At 39.8% G+C, this 22,550-nt stretch overlaps 1 protein-coding gene across 1 annotated transcript in view; it reads right to left on the reverse strand.

Moving 5' to 3' along the window:
* The window catches only part of LOC139741668 (receptor-type tyrosine-protein phosphatase N2-like), a 108,930-nt gene that overhangs the window by 31,120 nt on the left and 55,260 nt on the right, over positions 1 to 22,550 (reverse strand). Inside the window, exons 2-8 of the mRNA XM_071652247.1 lie at positions 16,886 to 17,086; positions 16,274 to 16,453; positions 14,947 to 15,094; positions 13,171 to 13,244; positions 12,428 to 12,505; positions 9,761 to 9,949; positions 4,412 to 4,506 (exon numbers count right to left, since the gene is read on the reverse strand). Of these exons, the coding sequence (XP_071508348.1) occupies positions 4,412 to 4,506; positions 9,761 to 9,949; positions 12,428 to 12,505; positions 13,171 to 13,244; positions 14,947 to 15,094; positions 16,274 to 16,453; positions 16,886 to 17,086 (965 nt within the window). The remainder of the gene's footprint in view (positions 1 to 4,411; positions 4,507 to 9,760; positions 9,950 to 12,427; positions 12,506 to 13,170; positions 13,245 to 14,946; positions 15,095 to 16,273; positions 16,454 to 16,885; positions 17,087 to 22,550) is intronic.

Genomic DNA, 22,550 nt, shown 5'->3' on the forward strand with positions numbered 1-22,550 from the left:
AAGCAAACTCCATAATGTACCTCTCACATTTGGTTGCGCCACATCTACATGCTTCTCCCAACTTAGAAATGAAACCCTCCAAAAAGCAGGGCTGCTCATATCAACACATCAAAATCTGAGATATTTTGAGGAGCAATGGAGGATATGATTGCATGTTAGATGAATGCCAGTGAAAGAAAACGATTACCAAAACAGGGCAGTTTTGAATTCTCTTGACGAGGTAATGAACCAATATTTCAGTTTTCAAGGAGCCTCCTGCAGAATTACAGAAACTTGGTAACTATGGAAATGTCATCTTTTTTTTTCAAGTCATTTCTCTTTCATTTCTTCTCCTTGAAGATGTGTAAAGTATACATACAAAAATCTAAGTTGAGAATTAAACATACATTTTGAACTTTATAAAGCAAACGCACCTGTCATATTTCTGCTTCTGAACTGACAGTACTGTTTTGCGAAAAAAAGGTTTGAAACCACGGTTGCAAATCTGAGTTGAGAATCCCGTGCTCCAGTAGGGAAAAAGCAAATTACGGCGCAGGATTTATAGCACACAATTCAGGAGAACTTTGAGAGTCCCTCTCTCTCCCCACCCCAAAACCCAAGAAACCTTTTCTCTCCCGCGATAACCATCTTCTTCTTCTTCTTCTTCTTTTTTTCTCTCTCCCTCTCTCTCACAGATGACAAGATAGTACCCGAAATGAGATAACAGGGGGGTCCACCACGGGGTCACGGGGGAACGCTCCCAAGGGCTTTAGGGAACATAGGGGGTTAATCCTCTCGGGAGAGGGGGGCATAGCAGGATAGGGGTAAATTGAGGGACAAGGTGAGCTAATTGCACCTGCTGACAGAGGTCATACAGAGTCTTTGGAAACTGAAACAACAAACGCATCCAACAAGAGAACACAGTCAATGACATTCGATATTCAGGGCTGCCAGTTTTGTGACATTTGCATTGGAAAATTGAACATTTGTATTTTTTTTTTTACCCCCTCTCTCTCTCCCCTGAAAATTAAATAGCAAATGATCTTCTGCAAGAACTTAAAAAAAAAATAAAAAGATGATGAAGAAGAGGCACAACTGAGAAATCATCTAGTGTGTATGTGTCCCTCTTTCTCTTTCTGTGTAACATATGATATCTGAACCATGGAATGAAATTTGCTGGGACAATTTTCAGGAAATTGGGAGGAATTACGCATCAGGGTAACAGATCTACCCTTAACAGGCTCAGGAAGTATTGAGACAAAACTAAACAGGAAAAAAAAGAGAGGAAAATACAAGATATGTACGGAAAACAAAACATATTATGAGAGACATAGATATGAGGTGAAGGCTAATGGTATGATTTCATACTTGTGGCCTCTGAACATCTCTCTAATTACGAGCTAGTGTACAGTCCATCATCTGTTTTCCAGGTGCACTGCTACCGCATCCAAGCCACATACACCATCCCCACCCACTTTTGGAGGATTTACCTTGGGCAAGGGATAGAAGTTGAGGTTCAGCTGATTCTGCACGACACACACTCACTGCTCTTCAACTGTGATATCCTTCCTAACAAATATGATTTTACGCTGACGCGACATTTGCTCCTGCGACAATTGCTCCGGTCTTATTTTCTCCAAGGACTTTGGGTAAGGGTTGTGATGGGGCTTTTACAATGTAGGTTTAGTTTGATATTAGGATTAGGGTCAGGGTATGTTTGTTGATAACATTTATGTTTCGCCTAGCATGCAGATACTTCATGGGAGCAATTGTCACAGGACATTTCACATCTTAATCTATACTGTTTATCTCAATACAGTTCGACCTCGATTATCCGGCCATGTAGGGACCGGCGCTCATCCAGATAAGCGAATTGGCCGGATATGGAAGACACAATGTTAATGTACAAATGTATATAGCTGCCAGTGCACTGGCAGCTAGGCAGGTAGCGTACCCCGCAACGGTGGTGTAATCTATGCTAGCCTGCACAAAATTGTACTCCCTTCTTCACAAAAATAAGGTATATCTTTATGTAAAATTCATACATGTTTTACCTCATTAGATATTGAGAATTTGCAAACCTATCATGCACATCTTATGAAATTAGTGAAATAGATCCATGAAAAGATGTTAAAGTCACTGTTTTTTTTCCTCAAATTTTAGATGAAAAAAAAAAAGTCCTTCACTGCGTGAATGCCTCCAAATAATAGAGATTTCCGGATAAAAGGAGGCCGGATAATCCACGTTGAACTGTACCATCTTTTCTCATGGTCTTCAAATAAAACTTGTCTGGTTATATCCTAGCATTCTCCAGCATTTATTTCTTAAATAAAGCTATTCAACATCAACTGCCAATTTTGTACTATCTCTCTCTATAAAGATAATTTTTTCTACCCACTATACATGTCCGTCTGCCTCTATCTCTCTTTATGTATAATTCACCTGTCTCCCTCTAGTATCTTTCTATCTTTCTTTCTTCATCTCTGTCCCTATATCTTTCTCTATTGTAAACAGTCAAACATTTTTCCTGTCTGTTTATATACATCTGCATATATCTCCCTATGACATCATGTGAATTGCATTTTTCTCCATATCTTCTTCTTTTACAGTATCAATATATTCCCCTTTTACATGTACCTTGTCTATATATATATATATATATATCTCACCCTGCCTTCTCTCTCCCGTTGTTGTTGTTGTTTTATTTGTGTCTGTTTCTCTATCTCTCTCACTGTCCATCTATCCATTTTGCTTCCCTATATCTCTTTCCTCAACTCTTGCATTTATCAAGCCTTCTTCGTACATGTTTCAGTAGTTCCCATATCAATGAGCATCACAGTCTGTCTTAACCCTTTCCCTGCCATGAACTTTGGACAGTGTGTACAATGCTATGAGGTTTTCTGTGCCAATTGGCAATCAAAGCACACGAAGGGTTGCGGATGAAATCGTTGTTGACTGAATGCGTTTGAGACCTTGCCAATATTCCTGAAACCTACCATTTCTCTCTCTCTGTATTGTCTGAGTGTATCATTTCTATGCCAACAGCCCAATTTCTTTGGGAAAACAGACCCAGAATCCAAATTTTCCCAAACTTTAGCAACTAGCCACGAATCTGAGCAATAATACTTTGCAAAGGGGCAAAGAAAACGAAGGAGGAAAGGAAGAAAAAAAAAATCATCCGAAGGCAAGAAATTGAGGTGAAGATTCTTATCAAGGCGAGTGATGGCCTCAAAGTTTGGGTTAGTCCTATTTTAGGAGTCGTCTGTCAGCCGTGCTTTCCTCCCCGCACCATTTCTGCCCGATGCGGGCCCGAAAACCTCAAGAAGATGTTGCGAATTACTGCCGATCCCTGCGAGCGCAAACTCATTAATGCCTCCTCTGCTGGGGTCAGCCTCACACATGCATTACACCTCTAGACTATTCCTATAGACAGTAGCCGCACAGATTTTATCTCGCAGTGGGGCAAGGTGTAACAAACTTATGGGTATATGCTGAACACCACTCATATTGCTGTTAAAGTGACAAATCCCACTAAAAGTCTTAGGACAATGAATCATTTCAATGATCTAGAAGTTATTTTTAAAAGAGTTCATTACACTTTTAGGAATTTCAAAAGAATTGTCAAATGATGTTCAAGATTCTGACAAAAAGACAAGATTCTGACTATGTCATTAATTTGTATAAACATTCACCTGCATAATTCCTGATAACGTAAAAACAACAAAACAACACAAATACATGCCAAAGGTTTTTGCTGTATCTAGGCATCATATCAAAAATCTATCTTTGTGATTTTGATTCACGTCAAATGTATCTGCTTGATCTCAACCATAACTAGGATGATTTGACAAGTTTGCTACTGAAAATGATAAGTACTCTACCCCTTCCCCCCCCCCCCCTGAAAAAATGAGAGAAAACACAATCAATAAAAAATATTTAAAAAACTTGTTGTTATCAATTAGTATTCCTCCATATAGCACATTTGTACATCTGGTCCCAAAAATATAAAGGGGATTAGAATAAAATAAATCAAAAGGCAAAGAAGAACAATATTACAACAGCATCAACAACTACCTGCTGCAACCTAACCCACCACTGAAAAACACCAAGGCACGTGTAGGTGAGCATATTACACCTCGCGCAGGTACAGTGTACTCAAATGGTCCCTCGGGGGCGTAGTTGAAAGATGATGTTAGGAGGATGAGCTACAAATAGCTTGTTTTTTCCTTCTTTCTTTCTCCTTTAATATCAAATGGGAACTACGAAACTTGAAAAGATACTGGACTGGTAGAAAAAAAATATCTGAATGGCTCATGTTAATGATTAGTGTCTACATGTATATGAAAAGTGTTGTTGGTCAATGGTGAGAAAAGGGGGGGGGGGGGGAGATGGGGAGCAAACTGGGGAGGGGGGTAAAGGTTGGTGGACTCACCTTCTGAATTCCAGTAATGACTTTGGTGATGGAGGAACTCCATTCTCTGGCCAGGTCAGGAAGTGGAACTGGGTCACGGTACGTGTCTCCTGGGTCTGGAGGGCAGGTGGGAAAAAAGGAAGATGAGAAGATGGAAAGGAGGAGGATGAGGATGAGGGGAGAGTGGAAGATTGGAGGAGAGAGGAGGAGTAGGGGGAGAACAGAGAGGAGGAACAATGGCGTAGGAGGGGGGGGGGGGGAGAAGAAGAGGAGGCGGGATGGGAGGGGGAAGTATATAGCCGGGGGACGAAGGGGGAAGAGGTTGAGAAAAGATGAAGTAATGAAGGAAAAGGAGGAGATTGGAAGAGGGAGAGAAGAGAAGAACAAAGGTGGAAGAGATGGGGGAGAAGAAATGGAGGAGGAGGGAGGGGGAGAAGATAAAGTAATAATGAACGAGAAGAGATGAAGTAATGATGGAAGAGGAGGAGGAGGAGGAAGAGGAAAGAGAAAAAAGAGGAGGGATGGTGGGGTAAGTATTAGGCACGGAGACGAAGGGGGAAGAGATTGAGAGGAGGAAAAGTAATGATGGAAGAGGAGGACAAGGAGGAGGTGAGAGAAGAAGAGAAGAGCAGGAGAAGGAGGGAAAATGAAAGATGAAGAAGCAAGGAATGAATACAGATCAAGGAAAAATGCGCAGTGAGGTAGAAAAATGTGAGGAAGTTTTGAGGGGAAAATCACATTGCAGACACAGAAAGAGGTGTATACGGAAGGAATGGAGTAGGAAGGAATGATGGTATAAGAAACAATAGCAAAATTTATTAATACAGACAGCAAATGCATGTGATCAATTGCAGAAAAAGTTATATCTACAAACGTAGTACAAAAAAAAATGGGATGTAAAAGAAAAACAGAATCTTTCAGGCTCACAATATATCACTGGAAATAATGTTTCTTTACATCACTAAAGTCATCTGCCTTATATCCCTCCATGTAAAGTGAACAAATCATGCAGAAAGACCTGTTGCATTCTCTTTACAATTAATTCACGCCACTTGAAATCAAGCGCAGCTCCCGCTTGCTAGAAATACGGGTGTATAAAGTGGGCCACGCATGAGTGTGCATCTCAAAAATATTCACGGGCCCAACTACAGAGGGAGCCCTTCAAGATCAACGACCACCCAGCTCGAGCAATGAGACTAACAAGAGGAGAAGCATGTCATTCATCACTCATAAGTTGCCGGTGCGATACCATCTACACATACGCAAATTTATGGAAACAACTTTTTTTCACCCAACTTTCTTCCCTCTCTCTCTTTTTCATTTTTTCCTTGCAGAATCGCTTCTTCACTTGACTCCTCTTTCTCTGGCCATTACACTGTGATCAAACTCGTCAAAACGTGACAGGTTTATGAGAAAGGGCACAGGTATGCATAATGCCCCGTCGCCGCGAATATACTGACAGGAAGCCATCCCGGTGAGTCACGCAGCGACCAACATCCTCGGCGAAGCTTCGGCAGTTCTCTGCTCATTGCTTCTCACTAATGAATTAACTACGATGATGGGGTTCTTATCACTCATTTCTTTTCCTGAACAATTTTTTTTTCTCCGTTGCCATCCCCTATCTCCCCCCCCCCCCCCCCCACCAACCATCGTCGGGTTTGATTGAAAATAGAACTGAAAGCATGTTTACGGTGCATGCAATCTTCGAGTCGACTGTGATCAGATTCAGCTCTGCGTCTCTGATCGAGACCGATATAACTTTTTTGCGCCGATGCGAGGAAATCCAGTGTGGAATCACTGGGGGAATCCTTAACCAGAGACTTTGGCTTTGCCATTGTTTGGGGCCAAAATTAATCACTATTATATTTCACATTCTTCTTACTCCCATTTACATGCCTCTATCACATTTTTGGAGGACTGTTTTTCGTTTCCCCTTTAAAGGAGACCTCCAGATGATCTTTAGACTTCTGCATTTCAGCATCTATAAAATTGGCTATACCAGGTACAGAGTTTCAGAATTTATAGTGATTGGTATGAGGAATATAAAAGAATGTTTTCAAAATTCATGAGAAATCACAATGAACAAGGATGATGACAAGGCAGCTTCACATAAGAATGCATAATTGGGTGCTCAACAAAGCAGATCAAAAGAAGAACACATGCATAAATTCTACACTGGTGAACTTGTGTTATAGCAATGGAATTACATTGCAACAATACTGGAATATGAGAGTGTCCTAAAAGTACTATAAGTCATCTGGAATGCCCCTTAACTTTAGATTGCGATGCCTACAACATTTCCAGACTATCTTTTGTTTTTCTTTTTTTTTTAGGTAGAATGTATGTTTAGAATTTAGAACTTGTACTATCAGATTTGATGAAATTTTGGCATGACATGGGGGACAGTACACACATTAAAGAAAAGGATGCATAATCTGTATTTACTCTCTTTATGAACTTTACAAATGTGCATATGTTACAATCCTAAATTTCAGTAAAAATATGTACACAAATATATAACAGGTGTGTGTGCATACATATACATTTTACTGACGTTATATTTTCATCAAAAAAAGAGTATATGTTGTAATAAATTGCAATCACCAGGTTCCAAACACAAAATAAAATTGAATTGGTCTGAAAACTACTGAATACAAGTGGAAAATCACTTCCAAAATGTCATGCATGATCTCGGCCGTATGATGCTGAAATGCATGTTTTACATGTCACCAGCCTATGAAGGACAGATCCGACATAGGTCAGATAGAGGTCATCATTTCCAATTGGATCAAATCTCCCTGAGATACACCGTGTCTGCCAGAAGAATGAGATAGTATGGTAAGGGAACATGGAAAAGGAGAAATTCCAACGTCTACACCAGAGTGAGAAATTCACCTCTCTTTCCACTCCAGATCAGCTGCCATCCTCCTTTCAACCCCCCCCCCCCCCCCACCCCAACTCTGGGGGTTGATGATTAAAAAAATTGATATCAGCAGCCCTTTTACTGTGATTAGCAGTCGATGAGTTCATATAATCACTTTCACCCACAAAAAAAATGAGGAGTTATAATGGATGAGGCTTCGAGGTGTAATGGGTCAAACATGTGTGATTTTACGTTTTGCCGTCGTGTCAGATCCATCACGGATTCATTGGATCTGACGGGGGAAGTCACGGGCGATGTCTGCCATGTGTGCTGTGCTGTGATTCTCGTCAAAGAGTGTTGTCGCTACGGCTAAAGGCAGCCCCGCAGAAACGGCCACGGCACAGGTGTCTGCGTGGCGGGGAGATAGGTTACTCAACACCCACGAGATCGCATCTGCGGCTGACTGACAGTCGCCGTTTCCGACTCCCGTGAAGACGGCAGCACTGGATGGGGGGAGCGCCTGGCCGAGAGACGAGCATCACTCGGGAAATGTTGCTCACAGTGCTTTAGTATGCTGCTTTTCCAATAGCATTCAATACACCCTATCTAGATATTAACATCTGCAAATGAAGCACTGCGGACTTGCATACTGTGGTAATCTTGTTCCACACATTACTTGCAGCCAACAGTCGTGAACCATGCCCACGAGATAATGAATATTAAATGAATATTGCAACAAACAGGCTCATGGTTGCAACTCCATAATTTACAGCAAATCTATCTATAAATCAAACAGGTCAACTGTAACAGTGTGTGTGCAAATTGGTTATGCAAGAGAAGAGAACACCAGCTAGTGATGTAATAATGGGACTGAAAAAGTACACTCACCCATCACCTTAAATGCAGGAAAAGAATCCATGATTAAAAATGAGGAGGCACAACCATTGTGGGGGGGGGGGGGTCCATCTCGACTAATCTTTGCATATTCCTGCACTCCCATGCTTGTAATGAGCTCACACTGAATAATTTAAATGCAGTTTGTGCTGGCAAGGGCGCTCATGCATGATGAAACTCATGAAAAATAAACGAACAAACACAAATCACAAGATCTTGTTGCATACATGAAAAAGATAGGGATGGCACAATTCATCATCACTTTTTCAACATATCCCCTCCTCTTTTTTTTTTAGAGCGTGAATTTATTTTTCTGCTGGTTTCTATTTCTTTCCTCGGAAAACCAAGTTTCTATTCAATACAATGTATCTCTTGCTACTTCCTTACATGCCAAGGCCAACAGAGACAAAATAAAATAAATGAGTCACTGGTCCCTCAGATGGACCTGTGCAGTGACTACAATTACGGAATTCACCTTAATAGGAGTGATAAATCATTGGAGTATTGTACGTGGGTGAACCGCTACACTGCACTTTTGGGCCAAATATATCCTTTGACGAGATCTTCAGCACCAGGTGTGAAAGTGATGGCACTGTTAACTGTATGAGGCCTGACTGGTGCAATCAGTAGTCTGCACTCTCAAGACCCCGACACTGACTGGCAAAAGAAGGAGGTCACTGCCAGATGTGGGGTCAACGTGAACCCACAATCACAGTTCATGTGCTTGAATACTTTCTTTTTCTTGCGAGTGCTTCCATGTTTCATTATTCACGTAACTTTTCACATCTTACAGGATTTCCATTTTTCAGAGATATGAAAGAAAAAGATAAAAGAATTTTCAACAATCTTTCTGGGATGGGACTGGCATATTCAAGGGAGAATATAAAAGTGAACATCAAGTACAGCAAACAAAGCTACAGTATGTCAGAGTTCCTTGCCTCCAAGTAGGAATAGAGGACAACAGGGTCTGCAGAGCAAGACTAGTATCTACAATAGATAGGTCTTCCTCCGGCAGAGAAACAAAGCAAGCACAAGGCCCTGTCACAATCACAGACAATCATGTCAGAACAGGACACCAAATTATGCATCTCAGTGGTCAGATGAGCCTTTGGGGCCGTCAGGAATGACCTTTTTGCGCATTCATTTGTGTGTTTGCTATGTCGTCTTCGATAGACTTGTTTAGAAGTCACATGATAGCGCACAGACGGAAATCCAACTAGCCACGACGATGAACTCTACTGGTGATGGTGATACTAACAACAATAATTACAATCATCATGACAATAAAGGTGATGATGGCAATTGTACAGTTAAATATACAGATTACAGTGATGATGATGATAATAATAACATAATAATGATGATGACAAGAATGATACTGTAATTATAAAAATTACAAATAATAATACTGATTATTATTACTATCATCCTAATTATTGATTTGTCGTTATTTTATCATAACCATCATTTTTATCATAGTAATAAGAGTATTATTAATGACAATAAAGATGATAGAGACACAAGTAAAAATCATTTTTTTACATCACCACAGACCATTCCCTTCTTTGCTGTGAGCCAAACAAGGCCCCCTCCACAGCCTAGCTCATCCTTACCTCAAGATTTTTCAAGTAGAAGCTGCGGACGAGGTAGTCCTCGCACCAGACATGCTCGGAGACCAGGTGCACCTCGTAGAAGTGGTAGAGGGCGCTCCCCTCGTCGGGCCAGTAGCGGCAGCGGTTGATGTCCGTCTCGGCCAGGTGGGTCAGGTTGACGATGACCACTGACCCTTGTTCCCACACCATCTTCATGAGACAAAGAGATGGGGAAAAAAAAGAAGAAGAAGAAAGGTTTGTCAGAATAAGGCTCACACAACAAAAAAAAATGTAATCTCTGCAGGTGATACAGAAATAGCATCTCATTGCCAATCAATGGGTGCCCAGTTCCCCCCACCCTGCTAGTTATGGCAGTCTAGACTCATATGTCTGTAATCATTTTACTCAGCAACATCATGATTCTGAGTTGTTTTCCCATCAAAGTTTTGTTTAACTCTGGACACCCGCTTGTCATCTTTTCAACTTTGTCCTCTTGAAACACACTTGAGTAAGATGTGATGTACGTGTAGCTTAGCTTGGTCTCTTATTCACTTCTACTATCACGCTGCATTTTTTTTTTTAATTGCGTCTGTGTGATTTCATATAATATTCATACTCATCTGATGCCTGATATGAGTGATGTACATCACTAGATTAATGTCTTGATGGATATTGATGAATTCGTGTTGTAAGTAGCTCCATAACTTTTACAGCTAGAAATCAAATCACTGTAAATTGGCAACAACTCCATATGCTTAAGTTTAAAAATGTTCCATTATAATATAATCACTTTTTTTTTACACTTGTTCCTCATAAGTAGGGTTATTCGTATGACTAACCAGATTCATTTTATACTTGTTCCTCATAAGTAGGGTTATTTGTATGACTAACCAGATTCATGAGTCGGAAATATAAAATACTTAATGTGTATCAATTGCCATTATGCATTATATCAAATATCATATCATTATACATGGATTTAAAAAAAAAAGGTTCCTCCCCTTTATGTTTTCTGCAAATCCCATTATATTGCTCTGCACTAGAATATGACTCAGGTGAATTTCCTCCATGAAACAAGACTTACGCCACACCAGTCTGGCATCACGCCATTCCACAAATCTTAGGATCAAAATCATCCAACTGCGCTTGATATAAATCCATTTCCCAGCCTGGGGCTGCAGGCTTTGTACATGCTTTCTATAGATATAAAAATGCACAGCAGCATCCAAAATGTTAATTAGTTTCACTCTCATCCACTGCTCCATGCTAACGCCACATCAGATGCCCTATCAGGCCTTGTCTAGACTAAGATGCACAGACTGGATTTCACATACAACAAGCCGCCACTCCTAAACTCTCAGTCCCACATGTTGATGCTAACGTGAGGTAGCTAATTCAAGAGTTGCAAACCTGCAGTGCTCAGCAATAGAGTCTCTTACAAGCCTCTGGCAATGATCACTCACTCGATGAACATACTACAGCCACTACATAACATTTACATATCAATATTACATCAGAAGGATAACCAAAATTACTGAAAGGCATTACCAACACACATTTTCATCCTTTGAATGAAAACTTTTGAGAATGTTTGATCTATAATCTGATTTGTGATAGTCAAGTGAAATACCAAATCACTGACTGGGGTTGGCTGCCACTTTATTATTAAATGATCTTCTGATTTTTGCACTGGTATAATGGAATGTCATCTTTCATTTACTACTCAAATGTAACCTATACATCTAGTGATTTGTTCTTTGCCGACGACTATCTAGTTTCTTGTGGTTTACCTCAACAAGCAACCTCAAAAGCCAAATATCACAGATCCTTTCCAGTCTTATTGTGATTCTTATGATAACAATCATGATTATGATAATGAGATTTATCACCATCACTATCTTCATCTTTTCTACATCTATAATCAGGATAGTGTTAATATCATGATCATAATTACAATAATCATTGGCATCATCATTGATGTCAAATTACAAAAAGTACAGGTTGTGAAACAACTTGTAAATTCCAATTTATCTAATGATCTCCCACAGGACAGGCACTCAATTGCCAAAAGCCAACAATCTCTTCTATTAACCCGTTGAGGACGAGTCCCGAGTATACTTGGGCAGGTGTCTATGGGAGATGTGTGTTGAAGCAAAATCAGTCCGTCCTCAACAGGTTAAAAGTATACCCCAAGGTAAACACAAACCACCAACACCAAAAATTCATACCAAACACCAACTTCACACCAGATTCACAGATTACAAGAACTGAGTAGATTCTGTGGGAATCTATAACTGCACTATCATTGTGGGTTCACAGTGAGGCGATGACATAGAGAGAAAATGCTCGTAAAATATGTTCTAAAAATAGCCGAAATGAATTAATTTTCAGAAGAGCAGACAACCTGGAGTCATTACAGGTTATTAAACAAACATGATGGAAAGATGTGAAAAACCCACTTTTTCATGCTCTACTATGAAATACTAAAAAAATAAGTTCTAAAAATAGCCAAAATTAATCAATTTTCAGAAAAGCTGAAAACCTTGAGTCATTACAGATTAACAAACATGAGCAAAACATGTGGAAAATCACTATTTCATGCTCTACTATAAAATGCTCAAAAAATAAGTTACAAAAGTAGCCAAAATGAATTTTTCTACAATTGAAGTATGTTTACTGCCACCATACCTGCCAGAAGTCTGCCAGTGTATTTGGCAGTGGGGCCTGGGTGGCGATGTAGGCTGGTGCTCGGGGGTCAATGTCCATCTAACGGAGAGAGGTCAAAGGTGAAGGAAGGTCAAGCGATAAAAAGTTGCTTCTAAAGTGCTTCAATTGTGAAATTAGCTATTGAAGTCAAAACTGTGTTTACACAAGGGGAAAATATAGTTACACAAGGGGATAATATCCACAGTCACACAATACGAATCTGCAAAGTGCATATTTGTTTTGTTTAATTCTTGCAGATTGAGGACTATACTGTACACACTGCATGGTGAGTCACTACTCTCGAAGATAATGCAGAAAATGAAATCAAAACCACCCAACACAAACTATCCAAGATTATGTCTGAACACGAACATCAAGTTTCAGTACAAGTACAGAATATGAACAAACAAGTAAATTGGAAAATTGAAGTAATGTTTCATGTGTATCAACAAAGATAATGAAGGCTTCCATTAATGTTCAATCTCTTCCCCTTTGTACAAGCACAGAACGGCTGAATGGCTGAATCTCAGAACCAAGACAAACATCGCTGAGAAAATTAAAGGTCCCAAATTACCGGTTGGCCATCATTAAAACCGGTATTAGATTTCAAATTTGTTATTTTTAGTTGCAAAGACCTCTAAACTCTTTTGTCTGACACTGAGGGTAAGCTTTTAGTGTCTCGGCACATGGCTTGCTGTAAAGGATGGGAAACCAGTCAGACTTACGATGGTGCTGGCGTTGACGTAATCTGACTTGCCGGCACTCGCAGACTCCGTCAGCTTCACGCGAGCGTGGTCATCTGTAAATGCGATGAGTGAAATAAAAACCATTGACAGTTCACTGCTTGATTGGGGAGAAGACTCAATAAATTCATCACAGCAGATTATCGTGCAATAAAGCATCTCTTTTTCTCCAAACCTCCTCCAAGTTCCCTTTCTTCCTCTTACAGGTGTGTGTGTGTGTGTGTGGGGGGGGGGGGCATGCATTTGCAGAGGGGGAAGGGTGAAATATCACACAAATTTGATAACACAATAGTCCATCTAATTTCTCTCCTCCTCCTCCCCCCCCCCCTCTCTTTGTTTGATTTATTTTTTTTTTCATGAGAATGGGATACCATACCTAGCACACAAAGTTTGCATCTTGAAATATCACAGCTGAATACACTTTATCTTTATTACAGTTGAATACGCTTTATCTTTGTTTCTATGTCTATCATGGTTTGCTCTTTCAATTCTCAGACTGCAAGGAAATATATTTTGAAATAAAACTTATAATACTACATTGTGTTTTGTTTTGTTATTATTCATACCATCAACATACAACTTTCATTCCCTGTCTGCAGAAGCATATAAAATATTATTGGTGCATGGTGAAAATAAATGAACAAATAAATAACAAAATGAAAATTATGGAAGTTTTTTTTCCTTTCTGAGGTCGGCTCCTTGAAAAAAAAAACCCATATATAATAGTATACATATATATATCTATATACGATGTATCAAAACCCCAAAGCTTTTCAAACATTTTTCTTTATGGATGGACTTGGAATCAGGCATGTACTAAGGAGTTCATATGAGCTGTATTATCAAAAGGGGGAGCTCTGACGTATTGTGTGACTGTACAGGACACGGCTTTCAGACTTGCACTGCTTAACACAGAGTCACTCTCTCTGGCCTTTAGGTCCCTCCCTCGTTGAACTCTAGGTGGCGCTGTTGCCTTACAAGACCCTGTCAGCGTTGGCTAACATTGGTGGGGGCTCTGGTTTGGGGTAACTTTTGGTTTGAAAAGCATGCTCACCATGTGGTGTCCATCGTATGTGTACTAACAAACAGTAATAACTAACAGTATCAGGTAATGGAATGTTGATCGTATGGCATGAGAAAGTAGAACTGAATTGTATGCCAACAAGCTTTGTTTACATTAATTTGTACATAGACCATTTGATCAGTGCATGAACTTAAAGTGATTTTCCCCAAAATCTAATTAACATTTTTAAGCCTCAAATACAACACTTGGGCCAAGTCTCTACAAAAATCCACTGGGGATTATTTCCTAAATTTCCACAGCAAGATATGGGGCGGACAGACAGATGGACAGACATTTCAAAAAAATATTACTGTATATGATGTTATTTTCACGAGAGTTCAATTTTCACGAATTTTGCAAATCACAGTTGGATCGTGAATTTAACAACAGAAAAAATGTTTCCATGCATTTACGTTAGCGTCGGCGTCAATTTGCAAAAACAACATTTCGCGAAAATGTCTATGACCTCCTCATTCGCGAAAATATCTGTACATGAAAATAACAGCATATTAAATATTACTTAGCACCTTTTGGGGGTGAAGGGATAATTTGGTACAACAGCAGACACTTGTAGCTGACAGCCCTCTATAAACAAAGAAAGATTATCTAGTGACATGGGGAAACTTCACTAGTTAAATCAAAATCTTTCTCACAAGCATCCCAATGGCAAATGATGCACAAGATACAGTACTCACATGGCACGGCCGTCTTGACGCGGTTCTTGTCGACATTCTCTGGTGCCTTGCCAATGTCGGTGCTGCATGGATCAGCTTCATAGTTACAGAGGGCCTCCCATTCCTTGCTCATGCGGTCCTTGTTGTTCAGATGGTCCTCCATGTAGCTCTGTATGAAAAGAACAAAAACCACATTTTAGTCTCAAAGAACATACTCGCTCTCATACAAACACAGCTCACTTATACATGTATGATACTGGACATGACTAAACTTTACAAGACAAAACTCAATTACGTATTGTACGAGATGGCTCATATAAGAACTCAGAATCTATCCTCATAACAATTAGTAAATGATTCGATGTTGAAAATTTTTCTGCTAAAATAGTTATAGTTGAAGCAACTCTAGGTCTACGGATGATTAGACCAGCTACCCTAAAAACCCGAAAGAATCGGGGCTACATCCAGGCACAGACACATTAAACACATCTCCTTTACGCACAAGTTACTTTACCCCCTCGCTGTGCCACGTACTCTGGACATCGAGTACAACACTATGGTACAATTGAGGGGGTTGGTGCAATATAGTGCTAACCCACACAATAGTAATTTTGAGATAATTGCTGTTGAATGTTTGGAAAGTCCATACATTGTACATTGATAAAACATGAATGCATGCATTTTCTACCATCTTATTGGTTGAATTCAAATATGATATTTTCACGGAGGTTAGAGTGAAGGATAAGGATTATGAAAATGCATGTAACTCAATTTTGACAAAAGTGTGGGTTAGCACTATATTGCACTGACCCCCTCAATTGTATTTTCTGTGCCACTTGACACTCAAAGCATATAAATAAAGAGTTAAAGGGATGGTATAGGTATTGGTTAAGGTGAGGATTCAGCTTTTGTCTTTTTGCAAGACACTTAGAAGCTACTTTATGAAATATTACAGAGCATACAATTCTAAGAGGAATTCAGAGTTGCTTTCAAGAAAATTATTTTTGATAAGGCTGAGATACCCAAAGACAAAGTAAAACAAAGCGATTCTAGTAAAAAGGTGGGTCTTACCTTTTATTAGGATTGCTTTTTCTTGGATATCTCAGCCATTTCAAAACTAATTTTCAGCAAATAAACTTTAAATTCCTCTTAGAATTATATGTTCTTTCATATTTCATAATAGGTTTTTCATTATCTCAAAGTATGATCACGTACGTTGGACACCTGAAGCCCCATCTCAACCGAAATTATACCATCCCTTTAAGCACTGGAGACAAAGAGGAAAGGAGAGATCAATGGATGGAGCCAGAGAGAGAGAGATAGATACAGTTGCAATCGATATACTGACCAGGACCACATGACCGGTGGAGATGTCCATGTTGGACTGGACAGGCTCCTCGCTCCATGACGAGGTGCTGCTCCTGCTGGACGGGCTAGGTTGGGCCCCATCGCTGGCCGCCACGCTGCTCACACGGGTCAATGGCTCCGGCTTCTCCGACTTGGTAGCCATGCGCTGTCGACATAGATCCTGGAGTCACATATATGCGTGCGTATATATATGTATATATTCATATTCATTCCTCTTTTAGACATACACTTCCAGCAGATACTGAGAAGCAAACTGCAGTATCAAGGACCCAGGAGCATGCTCAGGATGCTCCATTCCATACTATCATTATACAAACTTATTCAACGTTTTCACCAACATAACAAAAAAAATAAAACAAAATGCTTGCAAACTCATTTACAGTATCAAAATGTATTATGTAGAGAGTGCTGCTAACCACGTCATAACACAAGAAATATCTATAAGTTTGGCTACATTTACTGGCCCGAGAACAAAACTTGGTGTATGAGACGATGTAACAATGTATCAATGGAGCATAGAAAGGGGTAACAAATTGCGGCAGGACCGATGGAATAGGGAATGTGGGAGGGGGGGGGGTAGACGAGTCCTCACCTGGTAGTCAGCGGAAGCCTCGTTGTCCTTCCCCTCTCCCTGCTTCAGCTCCGTCACCTTGGCCTTATCATTGGCCCGCTTCCTCAGGCAGTAGACGGTCACTATGGCGACGAGGATGCCCACCACACAGGCCACCAGCACCACAGTAAGGATGACCAGAGCAAAGTTGTCTGGGCTGCTCGATGAGATCACCTTCACGGGCTGCAGGGACGAGAAAGAGTCAAATATATTGAATACAACATAGCCAACAAGAGATACAAACTCCCGAGCATTTATATCTACTTCAATAGTTTTAGTATTATACAAAATCTCCTCACCTATATTTTCATACTTTTGGATATCTAAATGGACAGTAATCTCTGATTTGTTATGATATTTATCTGAAACATGAATTGATATCATTACTATCTAGCAAAAATGGCAGACTATAATCTTGTTTTGTTCAAATTCATGTACTTTGCAAGCTTAATGTATTACTCACAATAATGTCTGGAGTAAAAGGCAAACATATAAGAATATATATACATTGCAAGATATACTAATGGGTCACATTCCTTTTTTCCTCTCTAAAGTTTCCTTCTTTGCTGCACATAAAGTTCTCTCAGCAAATCCTGTACATCAGAAATTGATCTGGTTTATTGCCAGTATCTATAATTGGGCACTATTGTCTCTATAAAACTCATCATCTTTGTTATACTACATATGGACACAAAAGGTAAGGATTAGACACACATCAATGCACAATATTTTCAACCCATCACCTCAGCGGTATTTCAATTCCCCCAAAGGATTACTACATACAGCACATTTGTTTGTCACATACAATGGGTACATATTACTGCATATATGAGCTATGCATGTATGGCATCACAACAAAATGAAGCCATTCAAACATGAGTGAAATCTGCTGCTGACAGCAAATTAGTCCTTCTCTTTCCCTGATATTAAAGGAGAGAGAAAGTGCGCCAGATTGCGAATATATCAAGTGCTCATTACCATAGCATATTGCAAACATATCATTGTAACTCTCACTTTTCACCTCTTATCATGTTCTTTAACTGCAATGCAATCACACATAGAATGACATAGACATTATATGAATGCAAACATATAGACCTACATACACACTTGGTATGCATACACACCTGCACACATCCCCCCTCATCACCCACACACAACTGCCATTCCACCCCTCGTGACTTCTTTTGTGTATGCAGTTTCAGTTGATAAAAAAAACCTGACACTTTCAACTGTTCACATGAAAAATACACCTTATGAGATGAACTTAATGCCACAGTAAAACCAAAACCCCCACCCACACACACATTAGGAGATGAAAATGCATACAATGCACGGATAAACTGCAATCAATCTCTGAAGGTCAACCACTTCCCTTTCCTATTGTTTCAAAAGAAGATCAGCATTCTCAAACTATCAAATGATACACCAAACCACTGTACACCTTCAAGCTAGAAATTTTTTTATTACCGGTAATTTAGATGAGTTTCTGCAGATTTGGAATCAATAATGCAGTGATGCGCTAAAGTTGATTTTCAGCCTGAAACCCAAGAACTGCATCCGCAATTAACTTGACGTTTGGCTGAGTCGAACCATTGACCCCTCGACTTCAGATTTCATTTTTCTTTTTCTTTTTTTTTTAGGTCCAAGTGGCAATGTATGTAAGACTAAGAAGAGCAAGACTATTTCAAGTACCACATATCAAGATAGAGACTGGTTGCTTGTCAAAAAAAAAAAAGAATATAAAAACAGGAGAAATGTATTACAGAAAGTAAAAAGAAAGAAGAGAACAAGGAAAGAAAAGACAGGAAAAAATGGGCAGACGCATTCTAGCTACTTCACTGTCTCTAGATTGGGGTCTGTGTGTGCTCTCGTGTCGAGATTTCAGTCTGGACTGGCTTTTAAGACTGCCCCCAGCATCCTCCCCAATCTGCATTGATCGACCTTTGCAGGCATTCTATCATTCCAAAACTCTTCCTATTTTTTTTTTCTCTCTCTCTTTTTCTTCCTGCAATTTTACATCATTTCATACCTATTCTCCCTCCTGCACATACATCCGGTGCCCGTCCACGTAGGATTGGATTTTTTTTCTCTCTTATTTTCCCACGGGTTCTAATTGAGTTATCTTGCCTGTGATCAATCAATAAACTGGTTTATCAAGGGATCGATCCACCTATCACACCACTGCGGTTGAGCAGCGCTGACTCCCACTGCCGCATCTTTCAAATCCAAGTGCAATTTCTTTTTATTTTCCTGCCTGATTCCTGCTTCAAATTTTTCCTCATTGAGTTCTAGGTGTTCTTGATTTTTCTTGTGTGTGCATGTGCATTAATATGTATTTACAAATATACAGCTATCATATATCTGTAGGTCTTAATTATTAATATGTAAACCTGTGCTGATACGCACAAGTATATGACCTTTTTGCAACCATCCAGATAAAATGCATTTGGGGAGGCAAGTATACGTTTAGATAGGCAGATATAGATAGACTGATAGATAAATATGTAGGAGAATAGATGGATGGATACACAGAGAGATTTGTAGATAATCTATATAAAAATCGAATGAAGTTGTGTTTATCTGTCCAATATCTAGTTTTTGTCTTTTTTTTTTCACTCCCGTTGGGATACTGTGCCCTTGTGTTGCTTTTTACACTAGCATCATTCCTTTAAAGCATTATTTCCCATTCATGTAGCACTAGATATCTACTGGCATACTATGCTGCAGTCATTTATGAGCAATGCATGTCTTGCACAGACTCCCTATACACAAGCTCTGTCTCTGAATTCAACATCATTTCAGTTTTGTCTCTTTTTCTCTCTCAAATTACCTCTGTGAGGTCACTCTGTCCCAGCCATTGAAGTAATTCAAGCTTTACCCTTTTAACTTTTGATAGAACAGAATGACTTAGAGGGCATGGACTTTAAAACATTGTAATCACTTTCCTGGCTCTGCAACTACTATTAAATGTAAAACAACTTTCAGCATCCTGGCTTGCAGTCTTGTAATCCCCGACAGGTAAAAGCTAACAAAGTTTTGCAAAATGCATCCCCCAAAATATTTGCTTTCTGTACTCATGTTTTCACTGCTTAGATTGTACACCTGTAATGGGTAATTACATTCTCACATATCAGACGTTAAGTCTGCAACAAGGCACAAGAATCATGACCATTCAGCTTGAATCTCCTCTGACATTCATCAGTCTGACATATCCAGCAAAGACTAGTTCACTACCTTGCAGTGTCCATATTTCCTGCTTAAAAGCCATTCTTGACAGCCAGAAAGCTTGCAAGGAACTGATTTTTCCAGGAACAAGAAATGCATACACACTACATTGAAATGTATTTATGAACATTATTTACATGTATTTAGCAGGAACCAGCATTTGCCATTTATAACTCTCTAGTGCAAGATCCTTGTGGAAAAGTATCCACAGATTTATATTAAAATACCTGAACACACCTTCCTATTGATAAAGAACACATAAGAGCACTTCCAGCTCTCTTCCTACGCAAAACCCTTGCCATGAGTAACATTCTGTTACAAATCTACTGTTGTTCATTCTTGTTGCTCCTCCCCCACCCTTCCCCCAATAACCTGTGGGAAGCACCTGGCTCCAGAACCCACTGACTGGGCAGGTTGCCAAGATTCTCATCTGCTCCCGCACCTGATTGTTTGAAAACGTCAATTCCATTCATTCATCATTCACACTCGTTCAATCGAAATCATCAGGTAATCAACTGCTGGCAATATGGACCCACCCTTAAGAGTACAGGGCAATGAACAGTATTCAACTGGTAAAGGTTGACAGAGCGAAGTCGGTGAGCACAGTCACCTTCATCTAATCTGATGATCTGCTCATCAATTCTTTTCCAAAAAATCCGGACAAGCCCCCAAAATTGCAAAATCCAGAATCAATTCGCACAATTCACTGTGACCCAGGTGTTGCATTTACTGTTCTCTGGTCTACCAACCAGCCATTCCCCCTTCTTTTCTGTCTACACTGAAATAGGTCTTCTCCTTTCAAAAAGAAGTGTCTGCATATCAAGCAGGACTAGTACCAGATACTTCATCGTGCAGAAAAAAACGGAGAAGAAAATTGCAAAATATGCTTGGTGGTAAAAATGTTCAAATATGCAGTATGCCACACAAGCTACTTCTATGATCTGATTTCATACCATGCATGTCGCAACTGAATGAAATTACCATCAAGCATGAGTAATATTAATCCCTCCCAAGATGGAAAGAAGTAAAGCCATTTCTTCCTCTCTAGAATGAAACCAATCATCATTATTTTTTAAAGCATATCTGCGCTGTCCACCAAAGCTACAGAACCCCACCCCCACCCCATCTCGATCACACACGTCCAGCGGGAATTAAAAAGAGAAGAAGCTGGGGGTTTTCCTCTTAATCCTATCCTCACACTTTCCTGAACCCGCGATTGTGGAATCAATAAGACTACGCACCCCTGGGCAATACGGAGACTCTTCCATCATACTGGTGCTGGGAGCAACGTGAAATTAGGGTGCTGTACTTTGAGATGTGCGGCAGTTATCAAAATCGGTCATGCAGAAGTCGCCATTGCGATGTAATGTCCACTGCTCATATAATTCGGCATACCTGGCTGTATTGAATACAGCCATGTATGATGAAATATATGTGCAAATTCTGTCTCAAGAGTTTACTCTGCTTCATTAGCGGTGCATCATCAAAAAAGTGCTGATCCATCTGCCCCGTAGGAGTACCTTAGGGTGCCTTTCAAAGCGTCTCTAACAAATTGCCATGAAATACATCTGAATAATGTAGATCCTACTCCTAAATGCCTTACATCAGCCAGAGTTCTGAAATCAACATTAACCTTCGACCTTGACTTCTGACCCCAAGTCCAATAAGTATCACTGGCGAATTTTGTGCACAAATCTGATTCATTCACTGCCCTTGTCATGCTTCCCTTACTCTCGACACATGGTTTGGAGAAAGTAAATGTTGATTTTTATATATTCATTTACTAAGAAAGCTGTGAGAATTTCTGTCACTAACCTTACCTGACCTTTCCACTCATGACCTTTGCACTCTGTCACACATTTACTCATTTACATTTCCTGTCACCCTATATACATCCCCTGTCCAATGATCTGATGAAATGATATCAATGTCATTATCACTTTGCTCTGAAATTTAATTCCTTTCTCTGTCTGCGAGGACAGACAAAGGGGGCCATGAAACCAGATACTCATCACGTGGCGAGTACTCCTTGCTTCGCTTTTGAATAAATATCTCTCAGCAGAGATGAAACTATAACAAAGAAACAAAACCTGCAATAGTGCCATATTTAGGCACAATCACAACTAACGTATGCAGCAGTTTACATCTCTATCTCTCTCTCTATGTTCAAACATAATGTCTATATATACACCTATATCTGTGCATATGAGTATGTAGGCCTATCACTCGAAGGCATGGATACTTGACCTACATGGATACCGAAGACCGACATAAATGGCACGTCTGAAACCACAAGTTTCACTTCCCTTTATATTCTATGTCTTGCATGAAATCTTATTAGAAAAGACTTTTTTTTTCTCTCTCTCTATTTTTTTTGTGTGTGTGTGTGTGTGTGTGTCAGTGTGTAAGAGGATATTAC

This window comes from Diadema antillarum, unplaced genomic scaffold, assembly GCF_040938485.1.
Source record: "Diadema antillarum isolate AM-2024a unplaced genomic scaffold, OU_Dant_1.0 seq00000945_RagTag, whole genome shotgun sequence".
NCBI classification, from domain to species: Eukaryota; Metazoa; Echinodermata; class Echinoidea; order Diadematoida; family Diadematidae; genus Diadema; species Diadema antillarum.